This window comes from Microtus ochrogaster, chromosome 7 (assembly GCF_000317375.1).
Source record: "Microtus ochrogaster isolate Prairie Vole_2 chromosome 7, MicOch1.0, whole genome shotgun sequence".
Lineage (NCBI taxonomy): Eukaryota > Metazoa > Chordata > Mammalia > Rodentia > Cricetidae > Microtus > Microtus ochrogaster.
In genome coordinates, this window is record NC_022014.1 from 46742295 (window position 1) to 46756332 (window position 14038).

The window sequence follows — 14038 nt, forward strand, 5'->3', positions numbered from 1 at the left end:
TCTGTATTATACATTTACACTGGGACTCTCTGTATTATACATTTACACTAGGACTCTCTGTATTACATATTTACATTTGGACTCTATTACATATTTACACTGGGACTCTGTATTATTTTATATTTACATAGGGATTCTCTGTGTTATATATTTACATTGGGACTCTATATTATATATCTACATTGGGACTCTCTGTATTACACATTTACATTGGAACTCAATATTTACACCGGGATTCTCAGTATTATTGTATAGTTACACTGGGATCTTCTGTATTATATGTTTACATTGAGACTCTCTGTCTTATACATTTACACTGAAACTCTCTGTATTACAAATTTATATTAGAATTCTATGTATTACATATTTACATTGGGACTCTGTACTATATATTATATTGGGACTCTGTTACACTTTTACATTGAAACCATGTATTATATATTTACATTGGAACTCTATATATTTACATCAGACTCTTATTTCCTTATTTACATTGGGACTCTATATTATATTTTCACATTGGGACTCTTTGTGTTATGTATTTACACCAGACTCTGTGTTGTATATTTAGTAACTTTCCCTTGTATACTTATAAAGCTCTGAACAAAACTTAGGAACAAGCACTAATCAACATGCCATAAATAACAGATGATTAAATAAAACCACATGACTTGATGTGAGATGTAGTTCTATTAACAGGCATTTGTGAACTTGATGTTCAAATGAACAAAACAGGAACAATATTATAAATTTAAAAGCAAAAATAGGAGACTACACCCAGCTATCCAGGCTGCACTGCTAGTCAGCACTTCTGTGCATGTAAATTAACAAAAAAGTGTTGTTTTAACCATGCACGAGTCTGGGGCTCCCTGAATGTTCATCGCCCTATTTTCTATTCTGCAGCTAACAGGTTCCTCTCCTTTTATCTGACGCACCTTGTGTTCTAAAAACAAACAGGAAGTGCTGAGTCACTGAGATAAAATACCTGCACTCTGCTCTAGAGGTTGCTTTGTAAGGATACAGGGAGACTTGTGGGAAAGAAATCCACTCATCAAACAGAACCACTTACTAGCGGTCTCCCTCTGGGCTCTTCTCTCTTGCTCAGGCTACCTATTCATAGCCACATAGGGTTCTTTCTGGCCAGAGCCCCTTCAGTGTGCACCTACATTATGCCAATGTACTGCTAAGCCTCCTGAAAGGGTTACATACACATCTAAAGAGTACTTGGATCTGGCGAAGTAATTAGAAAACCAAGCCAATGGAAGAGTCAACACTGGAACATGTAAGCTTCTATTCCCTGTCTTCTGATTTCTGTTTGTTTTAGGGTTCTGTAGACCAAGCCCATGCTGGATGAGCACTAGCAGTGACACTCCTAGCCCCTATGCCCTGTTTCAATATTCTCTCCAACTATATATAAAAAAAGAACAATCACAGACTGAAAATTTAGAAGAAAAGATTTTAAGATAGGGTATCACTCTGAAGTTCTGGCTGGCCTGGAACTCAATGTATAGACCAGGCTGTCCTTGAACACATAGTGATCCACCTGCCTCTGCCTCTCAAGTGTTCTTTGCCTCCCGAGTACTGGGATTAAAGGCATGTGAAACCATGCATGGCTAAGGAAGTTTTTAAATTTTACATATATGTATTTTTTTTTTTTTTTTGGTTTTTCGAGACAGGGTTTCTCTGTGGTTTTGGAGCCTGTCCTGGAACTAGCTCTTGTAGACCAGGCTGGTCTCGAACTCACAGAGATCCGCCTGCCTCTGCCTCCCGAGTGCTGGGATTAAAGGCGTGCGCCACCACTGCCCGACTCATATATGTATTTTGTGTGTACACAAATGTGTGTCATGATGTTCAGGGGCCGACTTGTGGGGCCTGGTTCTTTTTCTGTGATGTCAGTTCTGGGGCTGGGGCTGGACCTCAGGTCTTCAGTCTTGACAACAAGCATCTTTACTCACTGGGTCATCTCAGCAGCTCAGAAATTTTCTTAACTCTGACATCAACTCCCTAAACTGTGTTCGTCCTAGTGTCACCTCAGTCTCAGTCACACACGTGCCCTGTGTCTGACAGTGCACAGAGGAGCTCTGAGCAGCACTGACAGCTCCTCTGTGTTTCTAATAACTGTACTGGTTTCAGTGTCTCTCTTTTCAAGGCAGCCTTTTCAGGAATTCCACACCATGTAAATACCTGAGAGCGCTGGTTTGATTCATTTTTCCCTGCACGTATATGTGGTTTGGGTTTCTGGGCCTCTCTGAAATAGCAGGATGAATACTGGTGGCACATCACAACTCTCTTCAACCCAGGTGCCCCAATGCACCCAATTAGTCAACCTTTCTGCAAATGGTATGCTATGCAGGCTTCCTGGGCGTGAGTACATGCTCAAATGCACACGCTTAAAGGATCTTGTGACTTATAATAAACTGAAAGACAGCCATTAATGGTTTTCCTTTCAATAACAGCGCTGGCTTTGAAAGTAGATTGTGACATACATAAATAGTCCTGGAACTGTCAAAATAAAGCTAAATGTCACAATTAAAATGCCTTCTTACAGGGCTTCAGAAAAATCTTTACATATATACGCCTATAAGGTTTATTCGTTTGTTTTCTGAGACAAAGGCTCACAGCCCCGGAGAGCCTCCAAGTCACTGAAGATGACCGACACCTGGTTCCTGAGGAGCTAGGGCCTTGTGAACACTAGGCCAGCACACTACCAGTCACTGAAGATGGCTGACACCTGGTTCCTGTGGAGCTAGGTCTGGTGAACGCTAGGCCAGAGCACTACCAGCAGAGCCAAAGTCCCTCCCCCAGCCTTCCATGTTTTTAATTTACTCAATTTTCTTTAATAAAACAGGAATAACTTTACCATGAATTAAAATGTAGTCAGTTTCATTTGTAATGGAGATAATAAAATTGATAAACTATGCATAGCGATGACCTCACTAGGAATCCAAGGCCACACGCCTGCTGAGACTCAGTGAGTGTCAGTTCAGGCTCCTTCACCCAAGAGAAAGCATCCAAATGGATGTTGACAACTAAAGATTTCCAAATAAAATCCAAGAATCGCTGTGGTGGATGGGAGTTGGAGCTGAAGCAGATATTTGTGAAAATAGGATAACATTTGGGGAACAAAGAGTGTAAACGAGAAGAAAACTGAAGGGGAAAAGCCAAAGGCAAACACAGCCGGGGCAGTCAGTCACAACCTGTCCATGGCATGGGTCACCTGAACAAGGCTGGATGATGAACATCACATCGCTACTATTTGTCCTGAATGCTGTGTATTCTAATCATTAAAAGTTCAAACAACAGTTGGTGTTTACTACTTCAAAAACTAACATTTAGAACATAAATAATTGGGTACAATGTTATAAGCTTTTAATCCCAGAACAGGCAGAGGCAGGCAGATCTCTGTGAGTTTGAGACATCTACATCACATCTACATAGTGAGTTCCAGTCAGTCAGAGGTACATAGTGAGACCCTGCCTAAAAAAAACAAAGAAAAAAAAATATATGTATATATATATGATAAAATAAAAACAAACCTGTTTCTAGAGTTTAAGGATTATAAAGATTTTAATGTTTACAGAACTTTCCAGCAACAACTAAATGCAAGCACCGAACAACATCTATGAGTAGTAAAAAATGTTTACCTCTTGTTGTTCTTGATTTGGGTCCACAGTGAGTAAAGTTGGTATTTTAGGTGAATCTGTTTTCTTTGCCTCTCTCTTCAGCACTTTCACCTGTTTAACTTTTGCAAAAAAGGGGGGGAAAAAGAAGAAAAAAAAGGGAAAAGAATAATTTGTTGGCCCTGCTGGCCTGCCTAGAAACTGCCTTCTGAAGGAGCTCAGGTAGGCGCCCTCACAGCCAGCGAGCCCCTTCTGAAGTTAGCTGCAAAGGAGCTGAGTAATTGCCCTGTAAATACGGTTCGCTTTATTTGATGATCTCACAAAGGTGACCCTCACATGGCACATGTTCTATACCTGGCCACTGCGTCACATTTACAAGGTCTCTGTCTTCCAAGGAAAGGAAAGAACATTTGCTCATGTCAATGCATTCACTCTAAGATAAATATGTTTAATTTTTATTACATTCTATTTGTTTATTCATTTCTTTATTGGGGTGTGGCCAATCCACTCCATCTACAATGGAAATCTAATGATCAAACTCAGGTCGTCAAAGCTTAGTATCAAATGCTTTTACCTGCAGAGTCATCTCACCAGCCCTAAAATTACATTTTAGGGTTATGATGAATTTGAAATTTATAAAATCTACCAAATCCCAGCGTGCCCAACGCATCTGTAACACTTCTGGGCAAACAACCAGGGCAGGTACTTTACCACAGGTTATACACTACATCAAACTCACCTTTCTCAAATTCTGCCCCAGCGTCTCAACTTCAAGCTAATAAAACATTTACCCTTTGGAACTGTCTTTACCTTTTTTAAAAAATATCTCTATGAAGCCAGGCAGCAGTGGCCCTTTAGTTCCAGCACTCGGAAGGCAGAGGCAGGGGGAATCGCTGTGAGTTCGATCGAGGCCAGCCTGGTCTACGTAGTGAGTTCCAGGACAGCAGAGATACATAGTGAGACCCTGTCTAAAACAAAACAAAGCCAACACCTAACCCTTTCCTTAATTAAACAAGAAAAAAAAATCTTCTCAATGGAATTTACTTTTTCAAAGCAATTTACTACTTTCTACAAAGATGTCACGTAAGTTCCCCCACAAAAGTCCCATCCCTGACTTGTGTCATCTGCAGTGTTGGGGAGCTGTGCACCACAAGGGACCCACCTTCCATTCCTTTCGTTTCCTTCGCCTGTATTGTGAATGGCAGTTCAGGGAAATGGAATTCTTTCCTGTCGCATCTGGGAAAATTCAGCTTTCTTTTGTTTCCACTTGTCATTTGGTCACTCTGACTTGTTCGGTCGTTAAATACGCCTTTCTCTGCTTGGCTCTAGACAAACAAGTACCAGTTAGCATGAGGAACCATGTGAAACTAACCACAGAATCACAAACCTAGACGCGCTTGCCATCTGAATGATGGAAAAGTTCTGGAGATTATCCTAATGATTCAGAAGTAGAACAGAACTAAGTATGGTAGTCATGCCTTATATTTCTAGCGCTTGGGAGACAGGCAGAAGGATCTCAAGTTCAAGGCCAGCCTAAGACAATAGTGAGACCCTGTTTCAAAAAAAAAAAAAACAGAAGCAAAAATAAACACACAAGCCAAAGAACAGAGCACCACTACATGCAAGCAGACCAGACTTCCAGGGAAGTTTCCCAAGCAAGGCTTTGAGTCCTTACTATTCTTCATTTTGAGAACCACAATCTTTTGTTTGTTTGTTTCTTGTTTGTTGTTTTTTGAGACAAGGTTTCTTTGTGTAGCCTTGGCTGTCCTGGAACTGGCGTGTCTCCCAAAATAAATAAATGCAATAAAAAGCTTCTGTAGAACAGTGAACACTTTTCCACAATGTAACACGCAGCAACACATCACGCAAATGAACCCCAGTGTACTTCAGAAACTATCAGCTCTTACACAGAGTTGTGTTGTTTGCCATATTTCCTTTATTTTGAGTCAGGGTCTCACTATGTAGTGCTGGCAGTCCTGGAACTTGAATTGTAGACTAGGCCTGCCTCTGCCTCCTGAGTGCTGGGATTAAAGGCATGTGCTACCACACCCGGCTGTTTTCAATCTTCTATTATTATGAATAATGCTGTGCCTCGAATGTAATAAACTGATTATACTATGTAAAGAAATGATGAGCAAAAGAAAGAAAGACATGGTTAGCATTTCTAGAGCAAGGAAACTGCATCTATTTGGCAGTGTTTTTGATCCATAAAGGTATTTTTGGAAGAGAAAAACACAAGTCCTGTGATTTGTAAAGGTCAAGGGAACACATTAGTATACAAACTAGAGAAAGGAACGGGGCTGAAGAGGCGGTTCCATGGCTAGGAACAGTTACTGCTCTTGCAGAGAACCTGAGTTCAGTTCTCAGGCTCACAGCCATGCCTAACTCCAGATCCAGGGGAACCAATGCTCTCTTCTGGTCTCCACAGTCACCAGCAAGAATTCACATACAAAATAAAATAAATAAGGGATGGAGAGATGGCTCAGTGGTTAAGAGCACTGCCTGCTCTTCCAAAGGTCCTGAGTTCAATTCCCAGCAACCACATGGTGGCTCACAACCATCTGTAATGGGGTCTGGTGCTCTCTTCTGGCCTGCAGGCATACACGTAGACAGAATATTGTATGCATAATAAATATTTTTAAAAAAATAAATAAATAAAATAGATAAATCTAAAAGACATTTTAAAAAAGATAACCAAACTGGGTGGTGGTGGCGCATGCCTTTAATTCCAGCACTCAGGAGGCAGAGGCAGGTGGATCTCTGTGAGTTCGAGGCCAGCCTTGTCTACAAGAACTAGTTCCAGGACAGGCTCCAAAGCTACAGAGAAAGCCTGCCTCGAAAAACCAAAAATAAGAAAGAAAAGGAAAAAAGAAAAAGAAAAGAAAAAAGATAACCAAACAAAGCGCAATCACAAAGCAGGAGGGGAGCATGCGTGGGTGGAGCGACTCTCTGTGGGGACTCCTTTAGCACCTGCAAAGCCTCAGACTTATCCCAGCACAGGAAAAGAAGAAAGAGAGAAAGGGTAGGCAGGAAGGAAGATTTTTAATGTGAGAACTTAAGAAAAAAAGGTAGAAATTGCTGAAAGAAGTCATATTTTATTAATGTATTCATTCCATGTATGTGTGTACATGTTCATATGTGTGCACATGTGTGCAAGGGTACATATGCAGTCTTTCTGGATAACTCTCCACCTTATTTTGAAGATGGTTTCTCATTACACCTGCAGCTCACAATTTGGCTAGACTGGAATGCCAGCAAAACCCTAAGAATCCTCCTCTCTGACTCCCCAGTGTTAGGCTTACAGGCATGGACCACTGTGCCCAGCTTGGCACATGGGTGCTGTGGATCCAAACTCTGATCCTCATGCTTGCTCATCTAGCACTTTACTGACTGAGACCTCTCCCTAGCCTCAAGAGACCATATTTTAATGACTAGCATCTTGCCTTACTTGCGTGGGACCTGTGTCCTCCTGTCTGCTATTAGACAAAGTCTGTCCAATGGTTTGTGAAGAAGTGCGTCTCTTTTTTGCTCTTTCAGTTAACCTATCAATTAAAGATAAAGGAGAAGTTATTAGAACCCCAAGAAAATAGGTGGACCTGGCTGCAAACACCTATAACCCTGACACTCAAGTGGCTGGTTCAGGGCTGTTAATTTCAGTATCGCCTGAGCAACATAACCCGAGCCTGGCTTATAAAACAGAACTGGTACTGTTAGAACACTGAGTGTCAAAAGCAATGGTCAGTTCTTGAGTTCTGAGAACTGCAGGGACAGAAGCAGCACATGGCTAACTGCTGGTGAAAACATGTCATGAAGTTCCTCTTGTGGCCATCTGCTCCCTTGGATCTGTTCTAACCGTGGATCACTTAATCTCTCAAGTTCTCAATTATGGCCTGAGAGTGACTTACAACCATGGCTACTCAGGGTCACCTCAAGAACACCTGGGATTATTGCAGCCAATGGTCTGATGAGCCTTTAGACTACACAGACAAGCCCTCTTCCTCACAACCTGCAGCCTAAATCAGTGTGAAAATCTAGCTGAGTTACTGCACCTCACAGTGTAGGTTTGCAAAGAGGCCAATTGTCTGCACTGTTCATTACCACTTCCCACATTAAACACAACATCAGTCTCTCAACCTACAGCACAAGTTAAATCTAAAACTGACCTGATATACCATTTTCCTACCAAAATACTTAATATTGAAAGGCTATTTGCTATGAAGAACTAATTTTGGACTATTCTTTTTCCACTGAGAGACTCTGTGTGAGGCAGAACTAAATCTTACTTTGCAGTACTGAGTGCTGTGGTTACTACGGTTTGTCCTCCAATGGTCCAGACTGGAAGCTTATTCCCAGCAAGTAGGATTGAGAGGGGTGGAGCCTGTAAGTGGTGAGGACTCTCAGAAAGGAGGTGACTAAATCTCAAGCCAGACCGATTATTTTCCTCCTTAGGACACATTCTTACACTTGAAGGCCACTCAAGAAAAGAGGGTCTTCAGAAAGGAACCTGGGGCCTGCCCTGAAATCTCTCTCCCTTGTTTGCATGTATGTCATTCCTACATGTGGCCAGTTTCCTGCCTCCTCCTCTGTTATGCAGTGACACCATATGCCTGCTAAAAAATAAATTATTAAAAAACATATTCTTGGTTTAGCAGTTAAAAGTCAGTATTGTCCATGAAGAGGACCTGGGTTCAGTTCCCAGCATCCACACTAGTTGGCTCACAACTGCCTACAACTCCAGCTCCAGGGGATCTGATGACCTGTGGCCTGCACAGACACTGAATAAATGTGGTACACATGAATATACTCAGGAAAACATACATAAAATAAATATTTTAAAGCTATCCCCAAATACACCAGTGAACAATTAGACAGCTAAATTGGCTGTGGTGGTACACATCTGTAATCGAATCCCTGAGGAAGCTGAGGCTGGCAGACCATGTGTAGGGCGCCAGCTTGGGTTACAAAGTCCAGTTCTAGGCTAGTCTGGGATCTGTGGCAATTTGTCTCAAAAGAAATTAAATACCAGCCGGGCGGTGGTGGCGCACACCTTTAATCCCAGCACTTGGGAGGCAGAGGCAGGCGGATCTCTGTGAGTTCAAGACCAGCCTGGTCTACAAGAGCTAGTTCCAGGACAGGCTCCAAAACCACAGAGAAACCCTGTCTCGAAAAACCAAAAAGAAAAAAAAAAAGAAAAAAAAGAAATTAAATACCTACATAACAAAGAAGAAAACTTTTCATGTGGCATTTCCAGAATCTACTCAGTGAATGCCGGATACATGACTATCATTTTAACTGATCTTCAAATTCAGTCTACATTGACACTATTGAAGTAACCCTTTGAAATGCCATCCTAAAGAAAAATGTTGTACTTAGGCCTCCCTTCTGGCCCAGCTCACCGTGAATTAGGGTGGGAGAGGTTTGCATTGAGCTTTGTAGCTATCAAATTACTGCTTGTCAGGTTGATGGGTGGCATTATCATACAACCTCCAGACTGTGGGTCTTCTTTGACACCGTCAGGGTGCATGCTGGGATTGACAGGGTTTGGCACTTCAGCAATGGCGGGCTTTCTATCCTGAGACAAGGCGTGCATGTCATCGGCTGGGCCCTGCTGGCGGTGTTCACCTTCACACTCTATCTTTTTCAGGTCTGGGACATTGCCTTTCCCTCCTTTGGCCTTAAGAACTCTGACTTTGATCTCCTTGGGTCTTTTGTCTTTGTCCGTTTCCTGAAATAGGTGTGTTAAGAATCCAGGTCATGAGAGCCCCGACTATGACAAAACCACAAAGGCGGAAACAGAAAGCAAGGTCAGCTCACCTTTCCATGAAGTGATGTGTTTCCATAAAGCAGCGTGTTGGTAAAAGCTGGTTTCCGCTCATCTCTCACAGGTTCATTTTCTTTAAAATTCTCTCTTGGCTTTATGAAGGAATTAACCTTTGCTTCTTGTAATAATTTAGCTCTCAGCTCTGGTATAAATCTGATGAATCAAGCAATATTTTCCAACTGTTGTTTTACTTATATGGTTTATCTCAATAGAACTATTCAATCAAGCATAAACAATGCTAAAGAAAATAACTGATACCAAGAGATGGCACTATTTTGATATTGTGTGTGTGTGTGTGTGTGTGTGTGTGTGTGTGTGTGTGTGTGTGACAGGCTATCACTGTGTAGCCCAAGCTGGTGTCAAGCATAAAATTCTCTTGCTTCAGCTTCCTGAGTGCTAGGAAGACAAGTGTCCAAGTTCAAGGCCAATCTGGTCCCCAAACGAGTTCCAGGACAACTAGGGTTACACAGAGAAACCCTATCTCAAAAGAATAAAAACAAAACACAAAACAAAGACAACCAAGCAGGTGGATCTCTGTGAGTTCCAGGCCCACCTGGTCTACAGAGCTAGTTCCAGGACAGCCAGGGTTACATAAAGAAACCCTATCCCAAAAAGCTAACAAACAAAAAACCTTACAAAACAGACTTACATTAGATTCCCTTTGAGATGTGAACTTAATAAAATGTCCACTTGAGTTTTGATACAGAAGCTGTTTGTATCTCTGGACTTACACAGAATTTGTTACTTAGCACTCATGTTAACTAGCTCGCAACTGCCTGTAACTCCACCTCCAAGAAGTCTATTGTTCTTCTAACTTCTATAGGTACCCATACACGTGCACATACACATAAATCAAAATAAAATAAATCCTTAATTCTTATATTAAATATGACCTCTGTCCTGAGATGAGGCTGCAGTCTGTAGAATGGGATCTTGGTACCCGGCCTACAACCTTGTGTCCCTGCAATGAATGCTAGCTGTAGTTACTGCAGTGAATCTTCACCCATGTCACCCGCCAGACTACCATACACCTGATCAATGCCTGGCACAGTAACTCTGTTGGGATTCTGTTATGTTGAATACTTTTGTTCTGTAACATTTTCCTGTCTAGCGATTCCCCATCTAGTAGAAAAGACCACACATACTTACTTCTCAATAAATCCATCTCTAGTAAAGTAATCGTGACGCAAAAGATCAGTAGACGATATCCTCTCCGCAGGGTCAATTTGTAAACAAGCCTAGAGAATAAAAAGGATTAATAAAAGATGAAGTATGGGCTCTGCCTCTAAAATTAAGTCTTTAACAGGATAAAAAGTTGATTTGTCACATGACAAAGTAATTAACCAGAGCTAACAGAGTTTGAAAATAGGCAAATTTCTCTCTCTCTCTCTCTCTCTTTCTCTCTCGATGTTGCTGTGTCTCTTACCAGCTACCATCTCACCAGTTAGTGAAAATTTTATTACAGGTTAAAAGTTACATGTTTGTAGTCAAAATAAAATCATCCTGCTCATGCTGAAATTAGCAGAAATTAGGAATACAGGGTACAGTTTAGTAGTGTCCTAGCCCAGCACACGCAAGGCTCTGGGTTCAATCCCCAGCATTTCTCTTACACAAAAATTGTAATAAAATCATAAGGTTGCATTAGGTTAACAGAAATAATTTAGTTTCTTTAGTTCCTTCTGTCAGCCCTGTATGAAGGAGCAGCTCACGGGCAATAATTTATACTGTGCAGATCCAGAAGCATGATCAGGGATTTGCCTAATGGGGATTTTAGCCCATCGTATCAGCTGACTCCTAATGCTGCTTGCTCCCTTTGTGGCATAAGGCAACTCAGATAATCCTGAAGCTTTCAGCCCTCCAAAAGCCCAGTCTTAAAGCCTCTCTCTTGCAGGGCTGGAGAGAGCTCAGTAGTAAGAGCACTAGATGCTCTTCAGAAGAGCTGGCTTCAATTCCCAGCACTCAAATGGCAGTTCACAGTCATCTATACCTCCAGTTCCAGGGCTCCAACTCCCTCTCTGTCCTCTTCAGATACCGTGCACACATACAGGCAGGCAAACACCAACAAACATACAATTTAAAAAAATTTAAAAGTCAATGAACTGCTCTTCTCTGCCCTGGGAAGACCTCAGCTGAGGAAAGGACCAAAGCCCAAAGGCAACTTATGGGACAAGCTGTGAAAAGGGAGCTGCACACAAAGATCCACATGTCACTAAAGACTTGGGCTGTTGCAGAGAAACATTCTTTCAAACAATGAGGCAGAGGCAGGCCGATCTCTGTGAGTTTGGGGCCAGCCTGGTCTACAGAGTGAGTTCCAGGACAGGCTCCAAAGCTACACAGGGGAATCCTGTCTCGAAAAACCAAACAAACAGTGAAGACAGGATGTGAATGAAAGGTGCCTGCTCTTTCCATGCCTGCTGCCTACTTCCCGGCTCATCCCTACAGTTCACATCACAGGACTCTTACCTGTGTACGCTCAAGGAGACCAAGCCCCATAGATGTTAAATCACCTAACATCTTCCAAAACTTTAATTTCATTTTGTGGAGGACGCATGCCACAACACATGTGTGGAAGTCAGAGGACAACACCGTGAACTTGGCTTTCTCTTCCACCTTTATGTGGCTTCCTGGGAAGAACTCTGGGTACCAGGCTTGCACTTCCTGACCCATCTTGCTGGCCCTTGTCAAGGTGGAAGGACCAGAGTTAAACTATAGAAAGGTGCTTCTATTATCTTCAAAATGTATAGTATGAACTAACAATTCAGTGGCTCTGCTACACAACAGTGTACACAGCACTGGAAGTACTGGTGAGATGGGAGAGTGTACACACATACAGCAATTCACCAAATGAAACTGAGTGTATGTCTGTGTGGTGTACATGTTCATATGTGCAGTCATGTACTCATGTGTGAAGACCAGAGGTTGATGTCAGGTGTTTTCCATCACTCTTCACCTTAATTTTTTGAGATTGCCTCTCACTGAACCAGAAGTTGGCCAACTCAGTCAACAAGCCTCGGGATCCTCTTTTTTCCACCTCCTCAATACTGAGATCACTGGTGCATACCACTGCCCCAACTTTTTACCTAGGTTCTGGGGGACAGAACTCAGCCCCCATGTCTATAAGACAAACAACTACCATGTGAACCAAGAGCCTCTTTTTAGAAGATACTTCATTATACTTGTTCTGAAATTCCAGAAATCATGTTTAAGAACTGTACATTGGGCTGGAGAGACGGCTCAGGGATTAAGAGCCAGGCAAGGTGGTGATGGTACAGTCTTTGATTGCAACACTCTGAAGGCAGAGGCAAATGGATACTGTCTGGAACTCCAATCCCTCCAATCCCATCACACCCAACACCCTCTTCTGGCCCATGTGGACACCAGGCCCACACGTGGTACACAGGCATACATGCAGGCAAAACAGTCACACCTATAAATTTAAAAATAAAAAAAAAGAGCTGTATGTTAGAGAAAAGGTCTTTACTGAAGTCTGTAATTGTTTTTTTTGGGGGGGGGGTAGGTTTTGCTTTTGTTTTTACTTTTTGGAGGCCTACCAACCAGCTCCCAAATAAATAGACAGACTTATTCTTACTTATGAATGTCGACCTTAGTTTGGCTTGTTTCTAGCCAGCTTTTCTAACTCAAATTATCCCAATTCTCTTCTACATTCTGTCTCTGGGCCTTGTATTTTTATCTTTCTTTATTCTATATCTTCCTTTCTTACTCCGTGGCTGGTTGTGTGGCTGTGTGACTGAACCCTGGCATCCTCCTCTCCTCCTTTTCTTGCTCCTTTCTTCTTCTTCTTCTTCTTATTCTCTCTGCCCACTAGTCCCACCCATCCTCCCTCTCCTGCCTAGCTATTGGCCATTCAGCTCTTTATTAAGACCAATCAGGTATTTGAGGCAGGCAAAGTAACACAGCTTTCCAGAGTCAAACAAACGCAACATAAAAGAATGCAACACATCTTTGCATCATTAAACAAATATTTCACAGCATAAACAAATGTAACACATCTTTTTTTTTTTTTTTTTTTTTGGTTTTTCGAGACAGGGTTTCTCTGTGGCTTTGGAGCCTGTCCTGGAACTAGCTCTGTAGACCAGGCTGGTCTCGAACTCACAGAGATTCACCTGCCTCTGCCTCCCGAGTGCTGGGATTAAAGGCGTGCGCCACCATCGCCCGGCAAATGTAACACATCTTAAACTAATTTTCTACAACAGTCATACAACCCTCATCTAGAAATAAGCATCTTCACTCCTCTTGGTATAAGAAACCAGCTGGTTAGAGAAATACAAGAAGATTCATAATAAACCCACCTTATGTACTGTGTTCACATGCTACTTAGTTTAAATACAATTTAAACTTAAAATAAGAAACAAGGGTTAGGGAGATGGCTGACTTGGTAAAGTGCCAGTAAGCCTAAGGATCTGAGTTTAGATGCCATGGCTGCATGACTTGTAATCCAGCACCAGTGAGGAGGAGACACGTGGATTAAGCTCATTGGTCAGCAGCGATACTATGCTATACTATACTATACCTATACTATAGCTATACTAGGTTCACTGAAAGGGATATCTCTCTCTCTCCTTCCTGTCTTCCTCCC

General features: G+C 42.0%; 1 protein-coding gene across 5 annotated transcripts in view; it reads right to left on the reverse strand.

Annotated features, from left to right (window-relative positions):
• Positions 1–14038, reverse strand: part of Cdkl3 (cyclin dependent kinase like 3) — a 94763-nt gene that overhangs the window by 58857 nt on the left and 21868 nt on the right. For all 5 annotated transcript variants that reach the window (XM_026780040.1, XM_026780037.1, XM_026780039.1 and 2 more), the window contains exons 7-12: positions 10591–10679; positions 9435–9594; positions 9017–9345; positions 7069–7162; positions 4783–4945; positions 3645–3742 (exon numbers count right to left, since the gene is read on the reverse strand). In XM_026780040.1, the coding sequence (XP_026635841.1) occupies positions 3645–3742; positions 4783–4945; positions 7069–7162; positions 9017–9345; positions 9435–9594; positions 10591–10679 (933 nt within the window). The remainder of the gene's footprint in view (positions 1–3644; positions 3743–4782; positions 4946–7068; positions 7163–9016; positions 9346–9434; positions 9595–10590; positions 10680–14038) is intronic.